General features: G+C 49.7%; 2 protein-coding genes across 2 annotated transcripts in view; one reads left to right on the top strand and one right to left on the bottom strand.

Annotated features, from left to right (window-relative positions):
* Positions 1-15,173, top strand: part of ogdhl (oxoglutarate dehydrogenase L) — a 22,964-nt gene extending 7,791 nt beyond the window's left edge. Inside the window, exons 9-23 of the mRNA XM_084458675.1 lie at positions 1,646-1,825; positions 2,431-2,559; positions 2,641-2,820; positions 2,923-3,075; positions 4,169-4,271; positions 4,393-4,521; positions 5,366-5,516; positions 10,441-10,568; positions 10,742-10,920; positions 11,417-11,488; positions 12,120-12,245; positions 13,345-13,417; positions 13,511-13,677; positions 13,834-13,988; positions 14,571-15,173. Of these exons, the coding sequence (XP_084314801.1) occupies positions 1,646-1,825; positions 2,431-2,559; positions 2,641-2,820; positions 2,923-3,075; positions 4,169-4,271; positions 4,393-4,521; positions 5,366-5,516; positions 10,441-10,568; positions 10,742-10,920; positions 11,417-11,488; positions 12,120-12,245; positions 13,345-13,417; positions 13,511-13,677; positions 13,834-13,988; positions 14,571-14,694 (2,049 nt within the window). The 3' untranslated portion in view covers positions 14,695-15,173. The remainder of the gene's footprint in view (positions 1-1,645; positions 1,826-2,430; positions 2,560-2,640; positions 2,821-2,922; positions 3,076-4,168; positions 4,272-4,392; positions 4,522-5,365; positions 5,517-10,440; positions 10,569-10,741; positions 10,921-11,416; positions 11,489-12,119; positions 12,246-13,344; positions 13,418-13,510; positions 13,678-13,833; positions 13,989-14,570) is intronic.
* Positions 15,174-17,411: 2,238 nt separating this feature from the next.
* cUnh10orf53 (chromosome Un C10orf53 homolog) lies at positions 17,412-18,040 on the bottom strand (the record flags this gene model as incomplete). The annotated part of the gene is made up of 3 exons (XM_084458687.1): positions 17,412-17,476; positions 17,724-17,843; positions 17,947-18,040. The coding sequence occupies 3 exons, from the start codon at positions 18,038-18,040 to the stop codon at positions 17,412-17,414; spliced, it is 279 nt and encodes a 92-aa protein (XP_084314813.1).
* Positions 18,041-25,356: the final 7,316 nt, after the last annotated feature.

The following is a 25,356-nucleotide window of genomic DNA, read 5'->3' on the forward strand; positions in this document are numbered from 1 at the left end:
AGACCTGGTCATGTAGAGGGTGAGACCTGGTCATGTAGGGGGGAGATGTGAGACCTGGTCATGTAGAGGGTGAGACCTGGTCATGTAGGGGGGAGATGTGTGAGACCTGGTCATGTAGAGGGTGAGACCTGGTCATGTAGGGGGGAGGTGTGAGACCTGGTCATGTAGAGGGTGAGACCTGGTCATGTAGGGGGGAGGTGTGAGACCTGGTCATGTAGGGGGGAGATGTGTGAGACCTGGTCATGTAGGGGGGAGATGTGTGAGACCTGGTCATGTAGGGGGGAGATGTGTGAGACCTGGTCATGTAGAGGGGAGATGGGTGAGACCTGGTCATGTAGAGGGTGAGACCTGGTCATGTAGAGGGTGAGACCTGGTCATGTAGGGGGGAGAGGTGTGAGACCTGGTCATGTAGAGGGGAGATGTGTGAGACCTGGTCATGTAGGGGGGGAGACCTGGTCATGTAGGGGGGAGATGTGAGACCTGGTCATGTAGGGGGGAGATGTGTGAGACCTGGTCATGTAGAGGGTGAGACCTGGTCATGTAGGGGGGGAGACCTGGTCATGTAGAGGGTGAGACCTGGTCATGTAGGGGGGAGATCTGGTCATGTAGAGGGTGAGACCTGGTCATGTAGGGGGGAGATGTGTGAGACCTGGTCATGTAGGGGGGAGATGTGAGACCTGGTCATGTAGAGGGGAGATGTGTGAGACCTGGTCATGTAGAGGGTGAGACCTGGTCATGTAGGGGGGAGATGTGTGAGACCTGGTCATGTAGGGGGGAGATGTGTGAGACCTGGTCATGTAGGGGGGAGACCTGGTCATGTAGGGGGGAGATGTGAGACCTGGTCATGTAGAGGGGAGATGTGTGAGACCTGGTCATGTAGGGGGGAGACCTGGTCATGTAGGGGGGGAGATGTGTGAGACCTGGTCATGTAGGGGGGAGACCTGGTCATGTAGGGGGGGAGATGTGTGAGACCTGGTCATGTAGAGGGTGAGACCTGGTCATGTAGGGGGGAGATGTGAGACCTGGTCATGTAGGGGGGAGATGTGTGAGACCTGGTCATGTAGAGGGGAGATGTGTGAGACCTGGTCATGTAGAGGGTGAGACCTGGTCATGTAGGGGGGAGATGTGTGAGACCTGGTCATGTAGAGGGGAGATGGGTGAGACCTGGTCATGTAGGGGGGGAGACCTGGTCATGTAGGGGGGATATGTGAGACCTGGTCATGTAGAGGGTGAGACCTGGTCATGTAGAGGGGAGATGTGTGAGACCTGGTCATGTAGAGGGTGAGACCTGGTCATGTAGGGGGGGAGACCTGGTCATGTAGGGGGGAGACCTGGTCATGTAGGGGGGAGATGTGTGAGACCTGGTCATGTAGGGGGGAGATGTGAGACCTGGTCATGTAGAGGGGAGATGTGTGAGACCTGGTCATGTAGGGGGAGAGACCTGGTCATGTAGGGGGGAGATGTGAGACCTGGTCATGTAGGGGGGAGATGTGTGAGACCTGGTCATGTAGAGGGTGAGACCTGGTCATGTAGGGGGGAGATGTGAGACCTGGTCATGTAGGGGGGAGATGTGAGACCTGGTCATGTAGAGGGAGATGTGTGAGACCTGGTCAGACCTGGTGAGATGTGTGTCTCTCCTCTCCAGGGCTCAGGGGATGTGAAGTACCACCTGGGGATGTACCACCAGAGGATCAACCGCGAGACGGACAAGAACGTCACGCTGTCGCTCATGGCCAACCCCTCCCACCTGGAGGCCGTGGCGCCCGTGGTGCAGGGCAAGGCCAAGGCCGCGCAGTTCTACAGGGGAGACGCTCAGGGCAAGAAGGTACCGTACCGCCCCAAGATGTTCAGCGTTTGACGTTCACGGGCACGTTCGTGTCAAGGTTATTTTTTCATTATTTTTTTTTTTTATATCGTTTTAACTTTTTGTTTTCAAATTCAGTTTAGTTTTAATTAGTTGGTTTGTTAGGTTTTTTTTTGGGGGGGGGGGGGAATGCTTAGTTTTAGTTTAGTTTTTATTAGTTTCAGTATTAGTTGTAGTTTTTCTTCTGCGCTAGCCTCGTGAGACCATCCTGATCTCGTGAGCTCACGTTGTTTCACTCCGTGTGAAACAAACCATCTGGACCACGTCAGGTTACTCCTGCGCAGGGACACAGCTAAAAAAAAGAAGGATAGATTTCATATCCAAAATACTAGGCTTATATATGAAATTAAAATGACATTTCCTCTATAATTATAGTTTATTTTAGTTAGTGTTGTAAACACAATACAGTTTGAGTCATCGTTTTTTTGCAAAGCCTAGTTTTTATTTTTATTTCAGTGAACTAATTTGTTTTTTCACACCTAGTTTTCATTTTTTAGTTAGTTTTCGTTAACTATAATAGCCTTGGTCCGAGTCCCGCGCGACTGATCTGGGCTGTGTTCCACCAGGTCATGTCTGTCCTGATACACGGCGACGCAGCCTTCGCCGGCCAGGGTGTGGTCTACGAGACGTTCCACTTGAGCGAGCTCCCCTCTTACACCACGCATGGTACGATCCATGTGGTGGTCAACAACCAGGTAGGTCTGTCCGTCGTTGGCCGGTGATCGACCAGTGATTGAAAAGCCGCTCGGCCAGTGATTCATTTGTCCGTCCGCTAGATCGGCTTCACCACGGACCCCCGCGTGGCGCGCTCCTCTCCCTACCCCACCGACGTGGCTCGGGTGGTCAACGCGCCCATCTTCCACGTGAACGCGGACGACCCCGAGGCTGTGATGTATGTGTGTCGCGTCGCTGCCGAGTGGAGGAGCACCTTCAACAAGGACGTGGTCATCGACCTGGTCAGCATCTCCCACGGAGGCGGGCGGCGTCCTGTTCTCTTGCTCTCATAGCAATGTCACCTGAGTGTGCGTGTTTGTGTGTGTTGTGTGTGTGAGGTACAGGTGTGTTACCGGCGTTTCGGCCACAACGAGATGGACGAGCCCATGTTCACCCAACCTCTGATGTACAAGCAGATCCTCCGGCAGGAGCACGTTCTGAAGAAGTACTCGGACAAGCTCATCGCCGAGGGAGTGGTCACCCTGCAGGAGTTTGAGGTCTCAAGGTTTCAGCTTGCTCCGCTGGGTTCACACAGTGCTCCACTTGGGCTGTAATATTCTGAGTACCCAGAAGCTCTCGCTATGGCAAGAGCTTCTGGGAATAAGATATGATATTCGTGGACACCAAGGAGAATCCGGTTGGATTTTCAACCGGATGCTGATTGGCCCATGCAGTAGTGGGCTGGGCAGAGAGGCTGATTTGGCCTCTGATTGGTCTGACCGCAGATTTCCACTTTTGGAAGTCCTGCTCTGTAGCGATCTGTCGGTAGCATGCCTGAGACACAAGGTGCCATTTTCTTGGACTTTCTTCCACGTTAACTCTTGCTTCACAAGGTTTTTATTACTCAAATTGCAAAGTGTATTACCTAAATGAGTTTTTTCATTCAGTCCTGACTATACGCTCCTGATGAAATAATGTTAAAATGCAGCTGGGTTTGACAAGTAATGCACTGGCTGTTTTGTAGCACCTGACTCCAGACCAGTACTCAGCGGTACTGTTTGTATTTAGGTGCAGGACCTCCACAATACTGTGAAAGAGCTGATTAAGACCTAAATATAAGTGTAAATTGAAATATGAGGAGCTCAAGCAGTAGAAGATTTTAGGCGCAGCTCCTTAGCTCTGCGGTGAGCTCCTAGCCTCGTGAAGCACTGACTGACAAAACAGCTGCACCTTTTGGTCTGGGTCTCTGCAACCTCAGTAGCTAGTGCAGCCGGCTGTCCCCGGTCTCTCAGTGAGAGCTGAGTCGTGGTGGAAGTTCAGCTCATTTAACCTGCCTTTCCATTCGGAACAGTCCTGTAATGCACTCATCCATCCTGAGCCTGGCTTTATGAAGCCATTTGCTTCTTCCTGTCTACTGGGTGATTTCGCCACTTGATGGACATGGTTTTGTTTACCCGTTGAAAAGCCGGTGTAAGTTTCTGCCACTGGAGCACATTGATGGAACACTATTATAAAGCCATGTCTGAGTCCAGAGCTTCACCACAGACCAGTGATCAACACAGAGATGTTTTCTCCGTTTCTTTATGTTATGTGTTTTCACTGACTCTCACCACACTGTATTGTGGGATTTGTGATCTGCCGCTGTTTCAGGAAGAGGTCGCCAAATATGACAAGATCTGCGAGGAGGCGTACGCGAGTTCCAAGGATGAGAAGATCTTGCACATCCGTCATTGGCTGGACTCACCTTGGCCAGGTACGGTGACTGGCAACATTATGTATGACATACTAGCATGCGCCATTGACCCATGTCCATCTGAGGACCAGTCCTGACTTGTTTGTTTGTTTGTGTTTGCTTGTTTGTTTGTTCCGTGTAGACTTCTTCACCGCGGAGGGGGAGCCCAAGAGCATGAGCTATCCTGCGACCGGATTGGACGAGGAGGTCCTGCGGAACATTGGTCAGACCGCTAGCTCCGTCCCGTTGGAAGACTTCGCCATCCACCCAGGTGAGCGGATTCGGACCTGCGGGGAGGGGGGAGTCACAGGGAGGGGGGGGTCACAGCGAGGGGGGAGTCACAGGGAGGGGGGAGTCACAGGGAGGGGGGAGTCACAGCGAGGGGGGAGTCACAGCGAGGGGGGAGTCACAGCGAGGGGGGAGTCACAGCGAGGGGGGAGTCACAGGGAGGGGGGAGTCACAGGGAGGGGGGAGTCACAGCGAGGGGGGAGTCACAGCGAGGGGGGAGTCACAGGGAGGGGGGAGTCACAGCGAGGGGGGAGTCACAGGGAGGGGGGAGTCACAGGGAGGGGGGAGTCACAGCGAGGGGGGAGTCACAGCGAGGGGGGGGTCACAGGGAGGGGGGAGTCACAGGGAGGGGGGAGTCACAGCGAGGGGGGAGTCACAGGGAGGGGGGAGTCACAGCCACTGTGTGAGTCTGTTTGAGAAAAGCCCACTTGGGGCTACAAATCCCCTCCCCCCCTTAAATCACTCAGAGCCCCTCTGTGGGGAGTAAACCAAAAAATGGATCACCTGAACAGTCCTGTCCCCTGGGCCCGCTCTCCGACAGCTGGCATGGCGTGGCGCGGCGCCGCCTATACCCGGGCGCGGCCGCTTTATAGACGTGAAATGGCCCAGAGCTTTTTATACCTCCCATTTCCACAAATGAATGCCTTTCCTGGACAGCAGTGGATGGGAATCCATTTTGAATCCATTCCCAACAGGACCCTCGTTCGCACTGCGCTCTCCTACCTGCAGCCTTGTCACGTTTCTGTGTGTGTGTGTGTGTGTGTGCGTGTGCGTGTGTGTGTGTGTGTGTGTGTGTGTGTGTGTGTGTGTGTGTGTGCGCGCTCCAGGTGTGTCTCGTATCCTGCGAGGCCGGGCGGACCTGGTGAAGAAGCGTCAGATGGACTGGGCTTTGGGGGAGTATATGGCGTTCGGTTCCCTGCTCAAAGATGGCGTCCACGTTCGTCTCAGCGGACAGGATGTAGAGAGAGGAACCTTTAGGTGAGCACGCACACACACACACACACACACACACACACACACACACACACATGCACAAGAAACTCAATGAATCTCTCTTGTGACGATAGCCTGTCAGTTGGGAGAGCTACTGGCGATGACGCATGTCTGAGGAGCGTAGGTGTGGTTCTAACAGCTGTAGCGGTTCTGTCTGAGTGAACATCTGTAGGGGCTGGGTGGGGGTGGGGGGGGGGGCTGTTCTAATTTGTTCAGAAATAATCGAGCCTCATTTGAAAGCATTGGAACGATTCTCCACACATAAGATTCAGACATATTGTCAGTTAAGAGTCTGTGTTGCTATGGAAGAAAAGCTGTGAAGGGGAATAGGGAGGGGGAGGGGTGAGCTGTGTGTGTGTGTGTGTGTGTGGTGTTTGGTGGGGGGGGGGGCTTCCCGTAGATAAGGGGTGATGTCAGCTCCCCAGTCCCCCGGGATGGGAATGATGGCCACATGGCACTGTCACCATCTGATGGCGTGCGTTCAGCAGAGCGGGAGTGACACGTAAACAAATCGCCGACCCATCCCCCTTGCTTGTCCACCCCCCCCCCCCACACACACACACACACACACAAAGCTCTGCTCCTGCAGGCCTGTCTATCCACGCCACGTCCATCAGGGAACCGCCACTTAGCGCGTGCTCCATACATCACTCTAACAAGACACCGGGCATTTCCTCATGTCGCCCTCCGAGTAAGTTATGCCCGCGACAGGCTAGTAAAAGTAGTTTCTGGCGAGAACGACGGCAGGTGACAGGTGACTGAGAGCGGCCGGGCTATAGTCGCGCATCCCTCTCCTCTCCTGCGTCGTCTTTATTTATTCTTTATTTACTCCTGCCGTCATCTGTGGGGCGTAAACAAGTCCTATCTTCCCTCTCCTCCTCCTTCTTTCTCCTCCTCTTCTCTGGTTCCTAATCACTCCCTCTCTTTTCGCACTGCTCTCTCCCCATCCCTCACTCCCCCACTCTTTCATTTCTCCCTCCGTCTCCTTCTCCTACTCCCCCACCCTCTCCTCTCTCTCTCTCTCTCTCCTCCCCCGGTCCCCTGTTTCCGTGGGGCTGAGCATATCGGTGTGCCTCAGCTGGCTGGGCCTGCCTACGTTACTGTGCTGGAGTAATGGACTCAGTCGTCTGCGTTGGGATGGTGGGCGCCAAGCACCCCTGTCCTCTCCGCTGACTGATGGAACCCCCACGCCAGGGGAGGAAGTGTGTGAGAGAGAGAGAGAGAGAGAGAGAAAGAAAGAAAGAAAGAAAGAAAGAAAGAAAGAAAGAAAGAAAGAAAGAAAGACAGATCAAGCTCAGCTTCTTCTGCGCAACAGTAGAATCCATCCATCTACAGTATATGGTATGGCTGTGAACCTGTACAGTACAGTATGTACTTCAGACAGATGCAGGGGTGGGAAGTGCTGTGGAGCTAGCCAGATGTATGGAGGACCGGGATGACTCCAGGCGCCCGTGGAGGGCTCATCCAAGGACGACCTAGCCACTGTGGAGGGCTCATCCAAGGACGACCTGGCCACTGTGAAGGGCTCATCCAAGGACGACCTAACCGCTGTGGAGGGCTCATCCAAGGATGACCTAGCCGCCGTGGAGGGCTCATCCAAGGACGACCTAGCCGCCGTGGAGGGCTCATCCAAGGACGACCTAACCGCTGTGGAGGGCTCATCCAAGGATGACCTAGCCGCTGTGGCTCACCTGCTCTGGTGTCAGCAGGGTTGTGCAAGTTCCTTAATAAAAGTAATCAAGTTAAGTTACTGATTACTTTCTCTAAATTGTCATTTACTTACTACTAAGTAATCGGATTACTAATAACTTAACTTTTGAGTTACTTTCTAAAACCAGGTCATTCCTGTCCGAATCATAGCAGTGCTGATCTAGGATCAGTTTTGCCTCTTTGATCATAATAGACACAAGAAAATGTGATCCTTTACCAGCACTCTTGGCACATTTTGACCCTGATGACATAAACAGTCAGTTCAGCCATGACTACAGACACCGCATGCATATATCATCCAAATGAAAGGGAGCAGGCACGCGCCTGAGTACAGTAGGACCCCACTTATCCCAACCCAACGGGACCGAAGGTCGTTCGTATCTCTGAAATGTCCGGATGACTGAAACATATGTTAAAATGCACCAAATTCAATAAGTGGTACTTGTTTCATATAGACTCATAATAGACCGATAAATACCCTTAATTACTTGTGAAAATGCATCAAAATTGCAATCAAATAGCCAACTAAACTCATATCTACATACAAACTCATAGCCTATAGTAGGCGTACAGTAGCCTATAATAAGATAAACAAATTTCCACTTGAGTGCGTGCTTTGATCAAATACAGTACTTTATTCTCAAATGAGGCGTACGCTGCATCGATAGGCTACTTTGCAGAACAAAATGGTATAGCCTAAAAACAACCCAACATTAGAACAATTAGAGCAAATGATAATCAATAAATAAATAAATGAAATGACAGACAAGTTGCCGTGTCTTAGGCTATTGTAGCCTAAAAGAAAGTCTCTAAAACAACCGATGTAGGCTAGGCTGTAGGCTATTATTTAACAAATACAGTAGGCCTAGTAGGCTAATCTACATGCCCACAACACGTCTGTGTTCCTGAAGTCCATTAACTGGGAACGAAAAATGACTCGATGCTCCTCTGCTTCAGGTTGCTGACGCGCTTTCTGGCTGCCAAGGAATGCAGCTCTCGCAGCAGACTCGTTTGCGTTTTGCGCTCGACATTAGAGTAACAAACAAATGAAACGTGACAGTAGGCTACAGCCTACAGGCAACATAGGTCTACATACAGTTCTGTTTTTATTCACAGTAGGATACAGTACATGTTTATTATGACAGATTTAAATGCAAGTAGGCCTACAGTACTGTAATGAAAATCCCACCAGTAACCAGATAGCAGGCTCAAAAAAAAGGTTTTTAAGCCTGTTCGGATCTCTGAAGTTCGGATGAGTGGGGTCCTACTGTAACTCAAAGTAATCCCATTTGTATTAGGTCAGTAACTGTAATGTGATTTCTGAAAATTAAAATGTAATCCCCTACATTCCAAGTAACTGGAAAAAGTAATGTGATTACAGGAAAGTGTTACTCTGTCATCAGCTACTCCCAACGCTGGTATCAGTCGTACGCAGCCCTGAGAGGGGGGCTTGGGGGGTTGAGCAGGGCTCTGCCCTGAGAGGGGGGCTTGGGGGGTTGAGCAGGGGTCTTCCCTGAGAGGGGGGCTTGGGGGGTTGAGCAGGGGTCTGCCCTGAGAGGGGGGCTTGGGGGGTTGAGCAGGGCTCTGCCCTGAGAGGGGGGCTTGGGGGGTTGAGCGGGGGTCTGTCAGAACAGCGCTATTGTATCTGGGCTTGCTAGTGCCTCATTCTCTCCCCGTAATTGATTTCAGATAGAAGTCAGAAACAGAAATGAGACGCGGTGTGAGCGCTGTGAATCCTGCTCGTTCCCTCACACTCCAACTGCGTTACGTTTGAGCATTACACAACCTCATCTCAGGCCCACATGGGTTTATGACTGTGTGTGTGTGTGTGTGTGTGTGTGTGTGTGTGTGTGTGTGTGTGTGTGTGTGCTAGTGTGTGTGTGTGTGTGTGTGTGTGTGAGCAGGGGACATCATTAGAATGATGTTAGAGGAGTTTTAAGTGATTGTCTGATCGTGCTGACGGCTGACTCGTACATGGGAGGTGAGCGAGGCTGACAGCGCTGCTCCCCCTTCGCCTCCTGCTCCTCGCTGCTCCTCACAGGCTCTCCTCCCCCATCGCCTCCTGCTCCTCGCTGCTCCTCACAGGCTCTCCTCCCCCATCGCCTCCTGCTCCTCGCTGCTCCTCACAGGCTCTTCTCCCCCATCGCCTCCTCGCTGCTCCTCACAGGCTCTTCTCCCCCATCGCCTCCTGTTCCTCGCTGCTCCTCACAGGCTCTCCTCCCCCATCGCCTCCTGCTCCTCGCTGCTCCTCACAGGCTCCTCTCCCCCATCGCCTCCTCTTCCTCGCTGCTCCTCACAGGCTCTTCTCCCCCATCGCCTCCTGCTCCTCGCTATTCCTCACAGGCTGGCCACAGACCAGCAGGAGAGGAGAGCGCTGCACTACATTCCTCACGGACCGGCTTTCCGTGACATCGGCTGGCCTGTGGCGTGTGTGTGTTGTGCGTGTGTGTGTGTGTGTGTGTGTGTGTGTGTGTGTGTGTGTTGTGTGTGCATGCGCATGGATGCCTCCTGCTGAGTGAGGACCCTTTGACAGATCCCCCCCCTTGCCTCTGTTAGCCTCTTGTTTGCACCATCATCACATAGGACAGCTCTACTACTCATTTCCAGACACAGATGAAGTGGGAACAAGACCTCACCTCCCCGTTCCCCTCCCTAATCCTGCCTTTGTTGTTTTGTCTTGTCTTGTCTTTGTGTTGTGTGTAAAATGTTGTCTGACTGTAATACATGTTGTAATTGTATGTGGTTAATGTTATGTCTTAAAAAAAAAAAAAACATAGGACAGCTCTGTGTCCTCCAGACCCTCCAGTCCTAGACCAGACAGCCTGTCTGTGTCCTCCAGACCCTCACTCCGAGGCCAGGCAGGCTGCCCATGCTCAGCCCCCCCTTGGGACAGAGTCCTGCTCTGCTGTTCAGGCTTCTCCCAGAAGCCTCTCTGCCTTGGAAAAGCCCCCGTTTCCTACTCACTACTCAAGACTAATGACGTAGTCTTGTTTTTGTCACAGTGGTTTTGGTTAGATTTCAATATTTTGTTTCTCTTTTGTACTGTGTGAAATGTTTAAGTTACTATTTACTGGAATGTTCCGATGTGACAGTAATATAGATTGAATTCATACAGTGCTTTTTATGAATGCTCAGAAAGAGAAAGGTCCTTCTTTCTTTAACTCCTCCCTCTTTTCTACCTGTCGCTGTCCATCTCCAGTCACCGTCACCATGTTCTGCACGACCAGGAAGTGGACAAGCGCTTCTGCGTTCCCATGAACCACCTGTGGGCGAACCAGGCGCCGTACACCGTCTGCAACAGCTCGCTGTCGGAGTACGGGGTCCTGGGTAAGACTGGCGCAGTGATGTCATCCCGACGCCACCGCGTCCTAATTAAGGAGTAGTAAAGCTCTCCGGCCTGCGGGACGCCGCCGTCGTCATGTCACGAACGGGGCGTTTGGCGTACAGCGACTGACAGTGATGATGTCACCCCCCCCCCCCCCCTCCCCCTCCCTCCACAGGTTTCGAGCTGGGGTTCGCCATGGCCTGTCCCAACGCTCTGGTCCTGTGGGAGGCCCAGTTCGGAGACTTTCACAACACTGCGCAGTGCATCATCGACCAGTTCATCTGCCCGGGTCAGGCCAAGTGGGTCCGCAACAACGGCATCGTCCTGCTGCTGCCGCACGGCATGGAGGGCATGGTGAGGACAGAGACGAGAGACAGAGGACTCAGACTAGCACTGCCGCACGGCATGGAGGGCATGGTGAGGACAGAGACGAGAGACAGAGGACTCAGACTAGCACTGCCGCACGGCATGGAGGGCATGGTGAGGACAGAGACGAGAGACAGAGGACTCAGACTAGCACTGCCGCATGGCATGGAGGGCATGGTGAGGACAGAGACGAGAGACGGACTAGCACTGCCGCATGGCATGGAGGGCATGGTGAGGACAGAGACAAGAGACAGACTAGCTCTGGCGTACCTCAGGCTAGAACGTGCTTTCAGAGAGATACTGTCAGTCGATCTCTGCAGTCCTGAACATTAAATGGGGAAGTCACACGCTCCCCTCCAGTTATCGTCCGGAAGGCCTCTCCGGAATATTCTGGGCATGTTGGTAGAGGTTGACACCAGGAATGTTCACCCTTTCATCTCCCTCTGTCACTGTCCCCCCCCCCCCCCCCCGGTCTGATCCCCAGGGTCCAGAACACTCGTCAGCCCGACCCGAACGCTTCCTCCAGATGAGTAAGGACGACCCTGATCGCTTCCCGGTACGGACCGTACTTTCCACCGGGTCTAATCGACCGTAGTGCTCATCTTTAGTATGAATGATTGCGGTCATGAGAACACGTCACCCTAGGCACACATGGTGCATATTTAACCACTCCCCCTCAATGGGACACAGGCCTATGGTTTGGTCAGAGCTGAGGCCTCATTACAGGCTTTGAGGCCCAGGACCGGTCAGTCAGGGCCCCAGGGTGAGCCGCAGAGCCAGGATACACACACACACACACACACACACACACACACACACACACACACACACACACACACAGAGCAGCCACCATCTCAGACCACATCAGCACTATACTGGAACACTCATCTCCTAATGGGATATTGATCAAACTATCAGAGAGCATACACAGGATTAACATTTCTCTACAGTGTGTGTGCGTGTGTGTCGGGGGTTGTGTGTGTGTGTGTTTGAGAGTGTGTGTGACACATACATGTGTGTATTTGTGTTGCGAGAGAACACTACCATCCATCATAGCAAACCCATGTCCAAATAAGTAATTTATTTCTTGGCTGTACAGTATAATATTATATTTTCTTCCCAGCACATAATAGGTTTGATGGAGTCAAATGGACAACGGTAATAAGCACGTTTCCCTTGTGATGTAGGAATACAGTGGAGACTTTGAGGTCCAGCAGCTGAACGACTGTAACTGGATCGTGGTCAACGTCTCCACGCCTGCCAACTACTGTCACGTCCTGAGGAGACAGGTCCTGCTGCCCTTCAGGAAACCGGTAAGCAGGAGCTCCCGGTCGCCCGACCCCAGCCCCAGAATCACCGCGCTTACAGAGTCTCCTCCCTCAGATGAAGTAGCTGTGCTCCATTCCTTCACAGTCAACCTACTGTACTGTACATTACCCACCACCGATGACCCCGTCGTGAAGTTGAGCGGTCTTAACTTAACCGCCCTGTCTGGGAAGACGGCGCAGTGTTGGTTTCGGATGTTTTGGGTTAGTTTGGTAAGGCTGTGTACGGTACAGTGTGTGTGTGGTGTGTTTGTGTGTGGGTACAGTGTGTGTGTGGTGTGTTTGTGTGTGGGTACAGTGTGTGTGTGGTGTGTTTGTGTGTGGGTACAGTGTGTGTGTGGTGTGTTTGCGTGTGAGTTTTCTCCCTCACATCCCTCCCAGTGTTCGCGCGTCTCTCCTCCTGGCTCTCACCGTTGCTCGTCTCTCCTCCTGGCTCTCACCGTTGCTCGTCTCTCCTCTCTCACCGTTGCTCGTCTCTCCTCCTGGCTCTCACCGTTGCTCATCTCTCCTCTCTCACCGTTGCTCGTCTCTCCTCCTGGCTCTCACCGTTGCTCGTCTCTCCTCTCTCACCGTTGCTCGTCTCTCCTCCTGGCTCTCACCGTTGCTCATCTCTCCTCCTGGCTCTCACCGTTGCTCGTCTCTCCTCCTGCCTCTCACCGTTGCTCATCTCTCCTCTCTCACCGTTGCTCGTCTCTCCTCTCTCACCGTTTGCAGCGACAGTGACTGTCTGAATGGATCCCCTGTCGCAGATAAATGTGATGCTTTGCGGAGCATGAAAAAGTTGCTTCCTGAGCAAATTAGAGAGGGAACCAATGGGGAATAATGTTGTTTGTTTTTGGTGAAAGTAGTCTTAAAATTATGGACGCGGTTGGTTGAATAACAGAGGGCATTATTTATTTGATTATTTAAAAAATGTTTGTTTTCCCCAATGTTTTTATAGTGAATGATATATGAAAAATATAAAACTTCATCTCTGGAGTGTCCCCAAGCACGTAATGAAGATACGGTTGACAGAATCAATCTGTCGTTTACAACTCATCATTATAACAGGAATTAAAGTCTGTCTTTTTTATTTTTATCCGTACAGTTGATTATTTTCACTCCTAAATCTCTTCTGAGGCACCCCGATGCCAGGTCCAGCTTTGATGACCTCGCCACAGGTGACCCGGCCTCTTTTGTGACAGACACAACTTTAGAATCACCTCCGATTAAATTCAGACGCAGCGATGTGAGACCCCACTGATCTGTCGCAGGTACTAAGTTCCGAAGGCTGATTCCTGACCAGGGTCCGGCCGGCAGCGTTAGCGGGGGTCATGTGAGGAGGGTGATCTTCTGCACTGGGAAGGTCTACTATGAACTGGCCAAGGAGAGGAAGGCGCACAACCTGGAGAGTGACGTCGCCATCGTCCGGCTGGAGCAGGTGAGCAGCCCTCTCGTCTCATGCACTACGTTCTACTCCTCTTTTGTATAATGTTAGTGAAAAAGTAACGGAAGCCTTTTCTAATGAAGAGGTAGTCGCTAGTCGCCCCCCGGGGCTATCGTTACAGGCCTCTCACTGGGGTGCCCGTCTCCCCAGATCTCCCCGTTCCCCTTCGACCTGGTCAGGGCGGAGCTGGACAAGTACAGAGACGCCGAGCTGGTCTGGTGCCAGGAGGAGCACAAGAACATGGGTTACTATGACTACGTCCGGCCACGCTTCCTCACCGTCGTGGCCAATAGGAAACCCTTATGGTGAGTGTGAGGAGATGGAGGAGGTTTTGAAGCTGTTCCTTCAGTGGTTCTAATAGAGAAGGTAACGCACACCAATTATACTTCCATGAGGTGCTGATTACTGGAACTGTTAACTATAAAAGATAGAAAGTGTCGCACACCCCAGGCTCCATATGCATACGTTTTAATGAGAGTGACGTTTCGGCCGTGTGGCCTTCTTTAGATTCAAACAGTAGTGACCCAGGAGCTGGCCTATATGGGCCTAACTAGTGGCACACCTGCTAGTGATAGCAATCAATCTCACTAATAACAAACAGGAAGGCTACTACAGCCAATCAAACCACACACAAATAGGAAGGCTGCTCCAGCCAATCAATACAATTATATTATACAAGTAAAAAAAGAAAACATGTTATATCATAAATTACATGAGGTTACTAATAGATATTCAGAGAAGTTAAAACATCAGCTCTTAAAGGAGTCATCATAAACAACTTCTACACACCTGGGTCACTACGTATGCATATGGAGCCTGGAGTGTGCAACACTTTCTTTCTTTTCTATGTTCCTTCAGTGCTCCCTAAACAGACCTGTGTGTTCCAGGTACGTGGGTCGAGACCCAGCGGCGGCCCCTGCCACTGGGAACAAGTTCACCCACCTGACTGAGCTGAAGAGGTTCATGGACTTGGCCTTCAATCTGAGCTCCTTCCAGGGGCGGAGTTTCTGAAGCCCAGTCCAGATGTCCAGTCAGGCAGACGCATGGTAAATGTGTGGGTTGCAGCCGGCGGTCCTGAGCCAGGCCCTCTGGCCATGCTGTGTAGCAGCCGGCTTCATTTCTGCACCCTAGTCTAGTATCTGATCACCTGTCATGCAAGCAGAGCTAAGTCTGGAATGGTTTTGTAGTTTTTGCCACTAAAGAATCGCACCAAAGTCCTGACAATCCCTGCTGAACATGAGATTGGTTTTATTACATGTAAATCCGCTATAACAATTAGGTTCCTGAATGTTTGCTGTAGTAGTGTAGTATTTCAGCAGCTGTAATAGTGTAGTATTTACATGTACAGTACCCAGCTGGAATAGTGTAGTACATGGGTTCCCAAATTCCCCCTTCTGAAAACAGTGACACACCCGCGCCCCCCCCCAACCCCCCAAATTTGTCCATTTTGCAAGGCAGCGTTCACGCAAGTCAGCTAGCCCATAACGTTACACAGCTAAGTTAGCTCGGTGGCACATGTTGCTAGTTAACGTTATGACGTTTTCGCACAATACATTCATGCCTGCGAGGGGAGGCTCTCTCTATCAGTATCCACAAATTTAGGATACATCTCTCATCATTTATTTTGATCTTCTGACCTTTTTCATTCATAAAAACCATAGACATTTAAAAAAAAAAAAAACATGTTTTTCCTCCTTTTTTTTCTAACCATCCCTCCACGCGTCCCCTGAATTTCTTTGGGCCCCCCCAGGGGAGGCCCGCCTCACAGTTTGGGAACCCATGGTGTAGTACTTTAGCAGCTGTACTCGTGTAGTACTTATGCAGCTGTAATAGTGTAGTGCTTCAGCACCTGTAATAGTGTAGTACTGCAGCAGCTGTAAAGATGAAATAGTGTAGTAAAAGTGCAGTAATAGTGCAGTAATAGTGTAGTACTAATGCAGCTTCAAAGATACTTGAGGACTGTTTTTATAGATTAGTACTCTCTGCTATACAGTAAGACACACCTTCTGTAGCAACCCACTTATAATGAATGAGAATCATACATATTACTAATTCGCAATACAGTTGAATCACTAGGCTTAGGATATCTGTGTGTCTCCTGTCTGTTAGTAAATGACTGTGTAATAATCCGGGTATCTGTTAGTAAATGACTGTAATAATCCGGGTATCTGTTAGTAAATGACTGTGTAATAATCCGGGTATCTGTTAGTGAATGTGTGTAATAATCTGGGTGTCTCCTGGCTGTTAGTGAATGACTGTAATAATCTGGGTGTCTCCTGGCTGTTAGTGAATGACTGTGTAATAATCTGGGTGTCTCCTGGCTGTTAGTGAATGACTGTGTAATAATCCGGGTATCTGTTAGTGAATGACTGTGTAATAATCTGGGTGTCTCCTGGCTGTTAGTGAATGTGTGTAATAATCTGGGTGTGTCCTGGCTGTTAGTGAATGACTGAGTAATAATCTGGGTGTCTCCTGGCTGTTAGTGAATGTGTGTAATAATCTGGGTGTCTCCTGGCTGTTAGTGAATGACTGAGTAATAATCTGGGTGTCTCCTGGCTGTTAGTGAATGACTGAGTAATAATCTGGGTGTCTCCTGGCTGTTAGTGAATGTGTGTAATAATCTGGGTGTCTCCTGGCTGTTAGTGAATGACTGAGTAATAATCTGGGTGTCTCCTGGCTGTTAGTGAATGACTGAGTAATAATCTGGGTGTCTCCTGGCTGTTAGTGAATGACTGTAATAATCTGGGTGTCTCCTGGCTGTTAGTGAATGACTGAGTAAGTAAGTGTTGTCACACCTGGCTTGATCAGCCAGCTGGCGAAGAGACAGATGAGCAGTCATGCTCTCAGCAAGCAGAACCCTCAGCCAGCCTGTCCCGCGGAGTCCGAGAGATCACACACACTCTCTCTCTCTCACACACACACACACAGAAACACAGTAGAACCTTTGAAACATTTGGGTAAAAGAGTTATTCTGATGTTTGACTGACGCTGAAACCCCGTAGCAATTAACTTACACAGGGACTGAAATGAAACGCTGCTGATGTATGACTGTAGTTGTCATACTATAGTGTTTAAAGCTTTCTTTGGACAATGATGCAGATACTCCATGGCTGCGTGGTTTCTGTTAGGTGAGCTGTCACATGATTACTCTTTATGCTGCACCTGGGTGATTGAGCCAAACAAGCGCGTTTTTAAACATGGGAAGTACCTCTACAGGTACAGTAACGCTACTGACGTGACAACAACCTGACAGCAGTCCTCATGACGCAGGTCTCACTGGTGAATATATGCACTTATTATTATACAGGGACTATGTATGAATGTCTGACTGTGAACATGCCAAGCTTTAGTTTGCACAGGAATAATAATCCACCACACAGTAGGTAGAAGATAAATGAGTAAGCAATAATGAGACATTTTAGTTTATACTATGCTTGGTTGATAACTGTTTTTTGGACTTAATTCATTATGCCTGTAAGAATAATTCAGTTGATTTTATGATGAATGTTTTTGCCGAGGAATCAATGTAGCAAATGTAACTGTATACAGTATGCACTGTAGTGCAATAATGTATATGACATGATTTAATCTACTGCAGAAATAGCACTATGACTCACTGCTGGAAAATTATATTGTACTTTGTTATAATTACAAATAAAATTTCAATTAGACTGTTATTTGTTTATTTAATCTTACATGTACTGCTCGAATTGAGCGCTTTGAATCTCTTAGTATGCATTCTTCACAGCAATGATTGCCTCCTTGCAAAGGGGGTCCAGTTTCCCATCTCCTCCTGAAGTAGAGAAACAGAGAGGATTGTAGGGTCTTTACACTCCTGTGACTCAATAACCACTAAGTGATCATTTACATGGCATTGTTACATCAAATACAATAGACACACTTTTGCAGTTTACCTCGATGTCGTAATCAAACAGAGATATAGGCTATTTTAGAGGTCAACATCAACATAAACAGCCGATTTCGAGCAGAGAAAAGGAAGTAGTCAATTGTGCCACTTGATTATCTCCACCCAAACTCACCGAACTCAAGCTGCGTAATGGCGCATGTGTAGACGCGCTCCCCGGTGACCACCAGCTCCACTGTGTTCCAGTCACACGATTCCTCCAGGACGCACTGATTCCCACAGTCCTTCAATGCAGCTACAGAATCAGGGAAGAACTTCATCTTAATGTTTATAGTCACCAAATTCTCACTTCTCGTGTGACATCATGCGCATGGATCAGGTAGGATAGGACAGCCTACCTTGGAGACCTTCCAAACGAAACGTTTTGTGCTCCACGATGCCACATGACTCGTATGGCCCGTAGCGCACAGTCACTGTTGCATTCAGAGGCATTATTTTATATAGGCTGCTTATGCTTGCAAATATTGTAGGCGACCATTGAACAGTGTCAACTTTCACTGGCCTCAATAGCGCGCAGTGTCATAACGACGACGTTAAGCGTCATCTCCAAGGAAGTCCCTGGCTGACGTAGCCTGATTCCTGTAATAATGCCTCAGAACAAGCCAGAATGCCTTGAAGGACAATGGGGTTAAGGAAGGAATTTAAAAGGTTGACGGAGGTCGTCCTGTCCACACGTACTTGCACCTGGTTTGTATAGTCAGCGTCATTGAAGTCGAAGTGCGGACACTAGTGTCTCTGCATCACGGGATTACCGTGAGACCATCCTGGTCTCGCGAGATCACGTTGTTTAACTCCACTTCTCTGGCGCGCGTCAGGATAGCGCTTTATTATTATGGGACTTCACTTAAACTCGTCTTTATTGACTGTCTGCAGCAGAACTCTGAAGCATTTGAAGCTTGAAGTTACTACCAGCTAAAATGCATTTACAACATCACCGTGTCACAAAACACACATTTTGATAATTTGTTCAGTTGTAGCAGAGAGTGTGAAGGTATTTCTCCAAAATCATATTGCACATATATAGGCGTAGTTTTAGGTATGGACGCTATGGACATGTCCATACCAAAGCCACGGAAACACGAATTGTCCCTACCAAAAAGAATACAGAGTGAAAACTGTAATTTTTAATTACCATTCACTTGCGAAAGCAAAACGGTTGGGAATTAAAGGAGTAGTAAAGGGAAAATGCATGTTTAGCCCTGTTTTAAGGTTACTTATGATCATATACAATGATTCAGATCAAAACGTTGACAAAACTAGCACTTTTGAGAAAGTCTGATAATTGCTCTACCACCGTTTAGGTCATACAATGGATGTGGGTGGGCATCTTGAAAAATCATTCAAAAACATGTTAAACTCTCGATTTCAAAGACAAGAAACTCACCTAGGTGTTAGTTGGCGTTCTGACATATAATTCATCATAAAGTACACTACAGCGGGAGACATTTTGGATCTACACCCTCCGCACTCGCCAACCTGGAGGCCTCAATGAGGATTATGATGTAGTTCCCTTCCTCTAGAACTAACCCCTCTATCTTCTGTATGATGTAGTTCCCTTCCTCTAGAACTAACCCCTCTATCTTCTCGTGTGCTCCATAAAACAGGCGATGAAGAACAACAAGTCTCTGGACCTCCAGGCGAACAGCATGACCACTTATAGTGAATGTGAATAGAGGAACAGCATGGCCGATTGTGAATGTGATTTACTAATATGAGTCATTTCTCACATTACCTTGTGAAGTGTATAGACAACCTTATCTGTACTGTTAACTAATGCATACACCAGTCCTAAATGTTTGCACACTGAACCATTCAAAGTGTGTACATAGTTGCACTATGAACTTTGACCCCTAGGGGTGACCTTGAAAACACGTGTCAATTAGGGGAACCCTATTTAAGGGGCTGGGGCAGTGACAAACATCACCTGACGAAGACCCACACGGGTCGAAACGTTGTCACCTTTTACCCAATAAATAGCCCTGTGGAGTAGCTGTGTGCGGACCTCAACCTTACTTTATCAGATGTCATTTTGTCCTGCACCAGCGTGGTGGATGTGCTTGGCATACATTTTATTGTATTTCTCTTGTTCATGACACCCATGCTGAGAAAAAAAGCTTTTTTCCACCAGACTTTATCTGCCTTATTGATCAAAACAAACCAATATAATTTATAATAATTAAAATGATCATGAATAGTAAACAAACAAAATGTATCCCTGGGCTTAGAGCAGGCTGTGTATCACTAGCATGCTCTGGGACAAACAACCATAGAGAGCTGTTTTGCTTATTGCTTATTTTAGCGATGGTAATTGAGATATGATATAATTGATTGTAATCATCTCTCTCTCCTTCCGTCTATCCAAGCCAGATTGTTGGGTTAGCGCTGGAGAAGAGAGGGGAGAAGGCTGTAGACTACTTACTACTACTTACTACTACTACTGCTGCTGCATGCTATGAAGATAGTCAAGTGCCTACACAGGGCGGCTCAAAGACATATTACTGAACGGGCCTAAGGGCCCAAGACCTCAGGGGCCCTTTGCATTTCTTGTTGCAGGGACAGATAGAAATGTAGGGTGAGATTCCTTACACAAACATAAAACAAACATTAATATTTTGAACAGTTTATAGGGGCCCACGTCTTTAAAAAAAAGAGAGAAGCTTGTGTGGGCTACATATTTTCTATAGCCTACTCGTTGATCTAATGGGTGGGAATGTAGGCCGCCTTTCCATAGATAAATTAGTAGGCTATAAAACTAGTCTGTAGAGAGCACTATTAAAGTTTGTGAACTCGAGACAGATCAGGTCACAAGGTCAATTGGTTCAATCTGTTTGATCTGTATTTGGGGGAGCTGGTAGGGAGGGGGAGGCTGTAGGGGGGGGGGGGGCTGGTAGGGAGGGGGAGGCTGTAGGGGGGGGGGAGCTGGTAGGGAGGGGGAGGCTGTAGGGAGGGGGGGGGGCTGGTAGGGAGGGGGAGGCTGTAGGGGGGTGGGGGGGGAGCTGGTAGGGTGGGGGAGGCTGTAGGGGGTGGGGAGCTGGTAGGGAGGGGGAGGCTGTAGGGGGTGGGGAGCTGGTAGGGAGGGGGAGGCTGTAGGGGGGGGGGGGAGCTGGTAGGGAGGGGGAGGCTGTAGGGGGGGGGGGGAGCTGGTAGGGAGGGGGAGGCTGTAGGGGGTGGGGGGAGCTGGTAGGGAGGGGGAGGCTGTAGGGGGGGGGGGCTGGTAGGGAGGGGGAGGCTGTGGGGGGGGGGGAGCTGGTAGGGAGGGGGAGGCTGTAGGGAGGGGGGGGGGCTGGTAGGGAGGGGGAGGCTGTAGGGGGGGTGGGGGGAGCTGGTAGGGAGGGGGAGGCTGTAGGGAGGGGGGGGGGCTGGTAGGGAGGGGGAGGCTGTAGGGGGGGGTGGGGGGAGCTGGTAGGGAGGGGGAGGCTGTAGGGAGGGGGGGGGCTGGTAGGGAGGGGGAGGCTGTAGGGGGGTGAGGGGAGCTGGTAGGGAGGGGGAGGCTGTAGGGGGGTGAGGGGAGCTGGTAGGGAGGGGGAGGCTGTAGGGGGGTGGGTGGAGCTGGTAGGGAGGGGGAGGCTGGTGGGGGGTGGGGGGAGTTGGTAGTGGGGGGGGCTGTAGGGGGGGGAGCTGGTAGGGAGGGGGAGGCTGTAGGGGGGGGAGCTGGTAGGGAGGGGGAGGCTGTAGGGGGGTGGGGGGAGCTGGTAGGGAGGGGGAGGCTGTAGGGGGGTGGGGGGAGCTGGTAGGGAGGGGGAGGCTGTAGGGGGGTGGAGGGGAGCTGGTAGGGTGGGGGAGGCTGTAGGGGGGGGGAGCTGGTAGGGAGGGGGAAGCTGTAGGGGGGGGGGGAGCTGGTAGGGAGGGGGAAGCTGTAGGGGGGGGGGGCTGGTAGGGAGGGGGAAGCTGTAGGGGGGGGGAGCTGGTAGGGAGGGGGAGGCTGTAGGGGGGGGGAGCTGGTAGGGAGGGGGAAGCTGTAGGGGGGTGGAGCTGGTAGGGAGGGGAAGGGTGTAGGGGGGGGGGAGCTGGTAGGGAGGGGGAGGCTGTAGGGGGGGGGGGGAGCTGGTAGGGAGGGGGCCCCTCTATACGTCCAGACCCAGGGGCCCATTCTTTCATGATCCGTCTATGGGGTGGCTGATTAATTACGAGTTGTTACTGTAACACAGCTGACTCATGAAATGATGGGAGGTTTACATTAACGGATCCTCGGCTGTGTGAGCGATGGCAACGTTTCACACACTGGCCCTGGCATACCTGGTACCAGGACCCACCAGACTATATCACTTTTTCTGAAGGTAGTAAAATAAATGTAATCATAAAAGGGTGTCTGTACCTTCAAGAGAGGCTGCACCCAAATTAATATCCCAACTGCCACTCTGAACATTCCATCAATTGTTTGCATGGCATGGGAAAACATGACCAGCTTTAGACAGCTGTATCTCAAAAAGTATAAATGTCACATCTTAGGCTGTGTCCACCAACAAAGAAAGACAAACAACAAAGAAAGACAAACAACAAAGAAAGACGTTTCTCAAGATCATATTACAGAGGCATGTGAAAAACCACAACAAGCCCTCGCTCTATGTAAGCACAAAGACAGATTGATGAAAACAACCGTTTCGCGGCAGAAAATATATTTTTTTAGAAGCTGCATTCTCAGTGCCCCGTCCGCCGCCATTAGCAAAAAAGCTGAGTGAGGAGGGGGAGGGGTGCGACCAAAGTGTGTGCTTGCACTCTTGCAGCATCACTGCTAATAATATACTGTAGCATTTAGGAACAAAACAGGGCCAGATAACAGTTTGTTCAGAACCGAACGTAGATTAGGAAAACTACAGATCAGTAGACTACCAAGCCACAGCTCCTTGCATCCAACAACTATACAAAGCAACTGCGCGCACACATAAACATTGCTGGAATGACCACTCTAACTTTGCTTCCGAGACGACCCCAGCTTCACCACACAAAGGCCCGATAGGACAGGAATCTGTTACGCCTGAATAGAACCAAAAAAATGCTGTTTAGGGTATGAACAATGCAATATTTGCTAATGTGACAATAAATCATTTTCTCTCTGTGAAATGTTTCATGATTTGTCTCTGCAGATGAAAATATAATAATAATTGTCCAGAGAAAGTTATGTTATAAACTGAGATATTTTCTAACTGTTACTATATTGTAATGTGTGTAATGGAGCCTACACCTGTTGAAAGAATTGAAAAGTCATCCCCACAGAAGTAATGCCCCGATAGCCTGAAAGCTTATTTTTCATCATAATGATAAATATTTAGAAGCACGTACCTGTGTACTGTTCGAAGGCGTATGCGGCCGTAATCAAAACGGTACATCTTTGCATGTACCCACAAGCTGTGCTCATTCAAACATACAGGTTCTAAACCTGGGTGATATGTCATGCATGCAACATCTTCCTCTTCCATCAGTGATGTGACCTATCGCAAAATTGAAAAGGGTAAGTTTCCGGAAGTGTGACAAGTTATCAACTACTACTCCTATTCTCTACAATACAGACTCATCACGACAGAAGTCGGAGATCAAAATAACGTTAGCACTAGGTTTACCTGCCGAACTTCCTTGCAAAACAGGTTCTCGCACTCTGTAGGCATTATTTCACAATTCCCACATGTGCACCTAAAGAAAAACAAATGATTTATCAATACTACGTTATAGCTACAACTTACGCTACCCGAAAATAGTTTACAGGTTGGAGATAAGTAATGTTAGTTGAGATAGTTACATAGATAGCAGTTGACATATAGCAACTTAGGCTATTGCTAGCTACCTCACCATAAACAGAGACCGACAACGTTATAACAATTGAAAACAAGGTGCAATAAATACTTAGCTAACCATTCGGAAGGGTCCTGCTGGATTCTACTTGGAGCTTGGGCTCTTTCTTGCTACTCTTCTTCGTTTTCGCTACTATTAGGGTCAGAAACGGGATGAAAAACATAGGGCGATGCCATCTTTCTCTTTTGTTGTCGACACTGCCCAGCAACCTTCCCCTGCCCGCCCTCAAATGTTCAATTACTGCACATAAATTCAATAACGGACATAGCACCACCAGGTAACCTGCATTGGCACTGGCATTTTTACAGCTTCTATAACATCCAGTGACAACATATTGTCCACACCGAGGCTTGGACCCGAGGCTTGGACCCGCAAGGCTTGGACCCGCGAGGCTTGGACCCGAGAGGCTTGGACCCGAGGCTTGAACCCGAGGCTTGAACCCGAGGCTTGGACCTGAGGCTTGGACCCAAGGCTTGGACCCACAAGGCTTGAACCCGAGGCTTGGACCCGAGGCTTGGACCCGAGGCTTGGACCTGAGGCTTGGACCCGAGGCTTGGACCCGAGGCTTGGACCTGCGACCTTCGGCATGGGAGGCGGACGCCCTATCCACTAGACCACTGAGGATCTGGACAATGTGTGGTGTCATAGTGTTTTTGTTTTGATGTTCTGGGACCACTTCCTCTTGTGGTAGCAACATCGATCTGCAGGTCAACAACACGATGGAGGAAGCCAAGGAAGGAGGGAGGGAAGGAAGGAGGGAGTGACAACCGGATATTTGCTATCATTGGTGCGCTAGCTAGCCACGCACAAAAACAGCAAAAATCTGAACAGATCCCTGAAAGAGCTAAACATCATGAACATTTTAAAGTTTGAATGGAAGTTTCTAGCACAAAGTATGAAGAACTAGTTAAGGTTAAAAAAAACTGTGGAGAACTATAATAATAATAATAATAATAATAATAATAATAATAATAATAATAATAATAATAATAATAATAATAATAATAAAGAAAGAAATAGTGGGAATATCACAAGTTGGGCTAGCTTCTACAAGCTAGCTAATGATTGTTTGTCTCAGGCATAAATATTCTCAGATTTTAATAAAAATGTCACAGTGGTTTCTCACAATTTCTCTCTCTCCCTCCATTCATTCATCTGTTTGGTCTAGCCTTTCTAACTGTATCGATATAAATTACAATTTAAAACTTCAATGGTAAAGTTTTGTTGGACAGTCTATTGCCCCTGTCTAATCCAGATTTGAAACTTTAAACTAACTAATTAACTTGGTATAGTTAATTCTAAAATACATTTTAGTATAACAATCTACCAGCTGGTAAGATAATGATGACCTTACAGGTATAGAACTCAGAAAACGATGACAGGTCTCAGTGACAAAAGTAAGGATCAATGTGATGTAATGCGTTGGATCTCTTGACTTGGGGAGAGGGCCTGTCTATGGCTTGACTTGGGGAGAGGGCCCGTCTATGGCTTGGGGAGAGGACCTGTCTATGGCTTGGGGAGAGGGCCTGTCTATGGCTTGGGGAGAGGGCCTGTCTATGGCTTGGGGAGAGGGCCTGTCTATGGCTTGGGGAGAGGGCCTGTCTATGGCTTGACTTGGGGAGAGGGCCTGTCTATGGCTTGACTTGGGGAGAGGGCCGGTCTATGGCTTGGGGAGAGGGCCTGTCTATGGCTTGGGGAGAGGGCCTGTCTATGGCTTGGGGAGAGGGCCTGTCTATGGCTTGGGGAGAGGGCCTGTCTATGGCTTGGGGAGAGGGCCTGTCTATGGCTTGACTTGGGGAGAGGGCCTGTCTATGACTTGACTTGGGGAGAGGGCCTGTCTATGACTTGGGGAGAGGGCCTGTCTATGGCTTTGGGAGAGGGCCTGTCTATGGCTTGCCATTGGCCATGTGCTGGTCCGTGTCTTTATCCTGGAGCCAGGTCATGCTAGTAGACTAGATGGG

This window comes from Borostomias antarcticus (genome assembly GCF_949987555.1).
Source record: "Borostomias antarcticus genome assembly, chromosome: 25".
Classification (NCBI taxonomy): Eukaryota; Metazoa; Chordata; class Actinopteri; order Stomiiformes; family Stomiidae; genus Borostomias; species Borostomias antarcticus.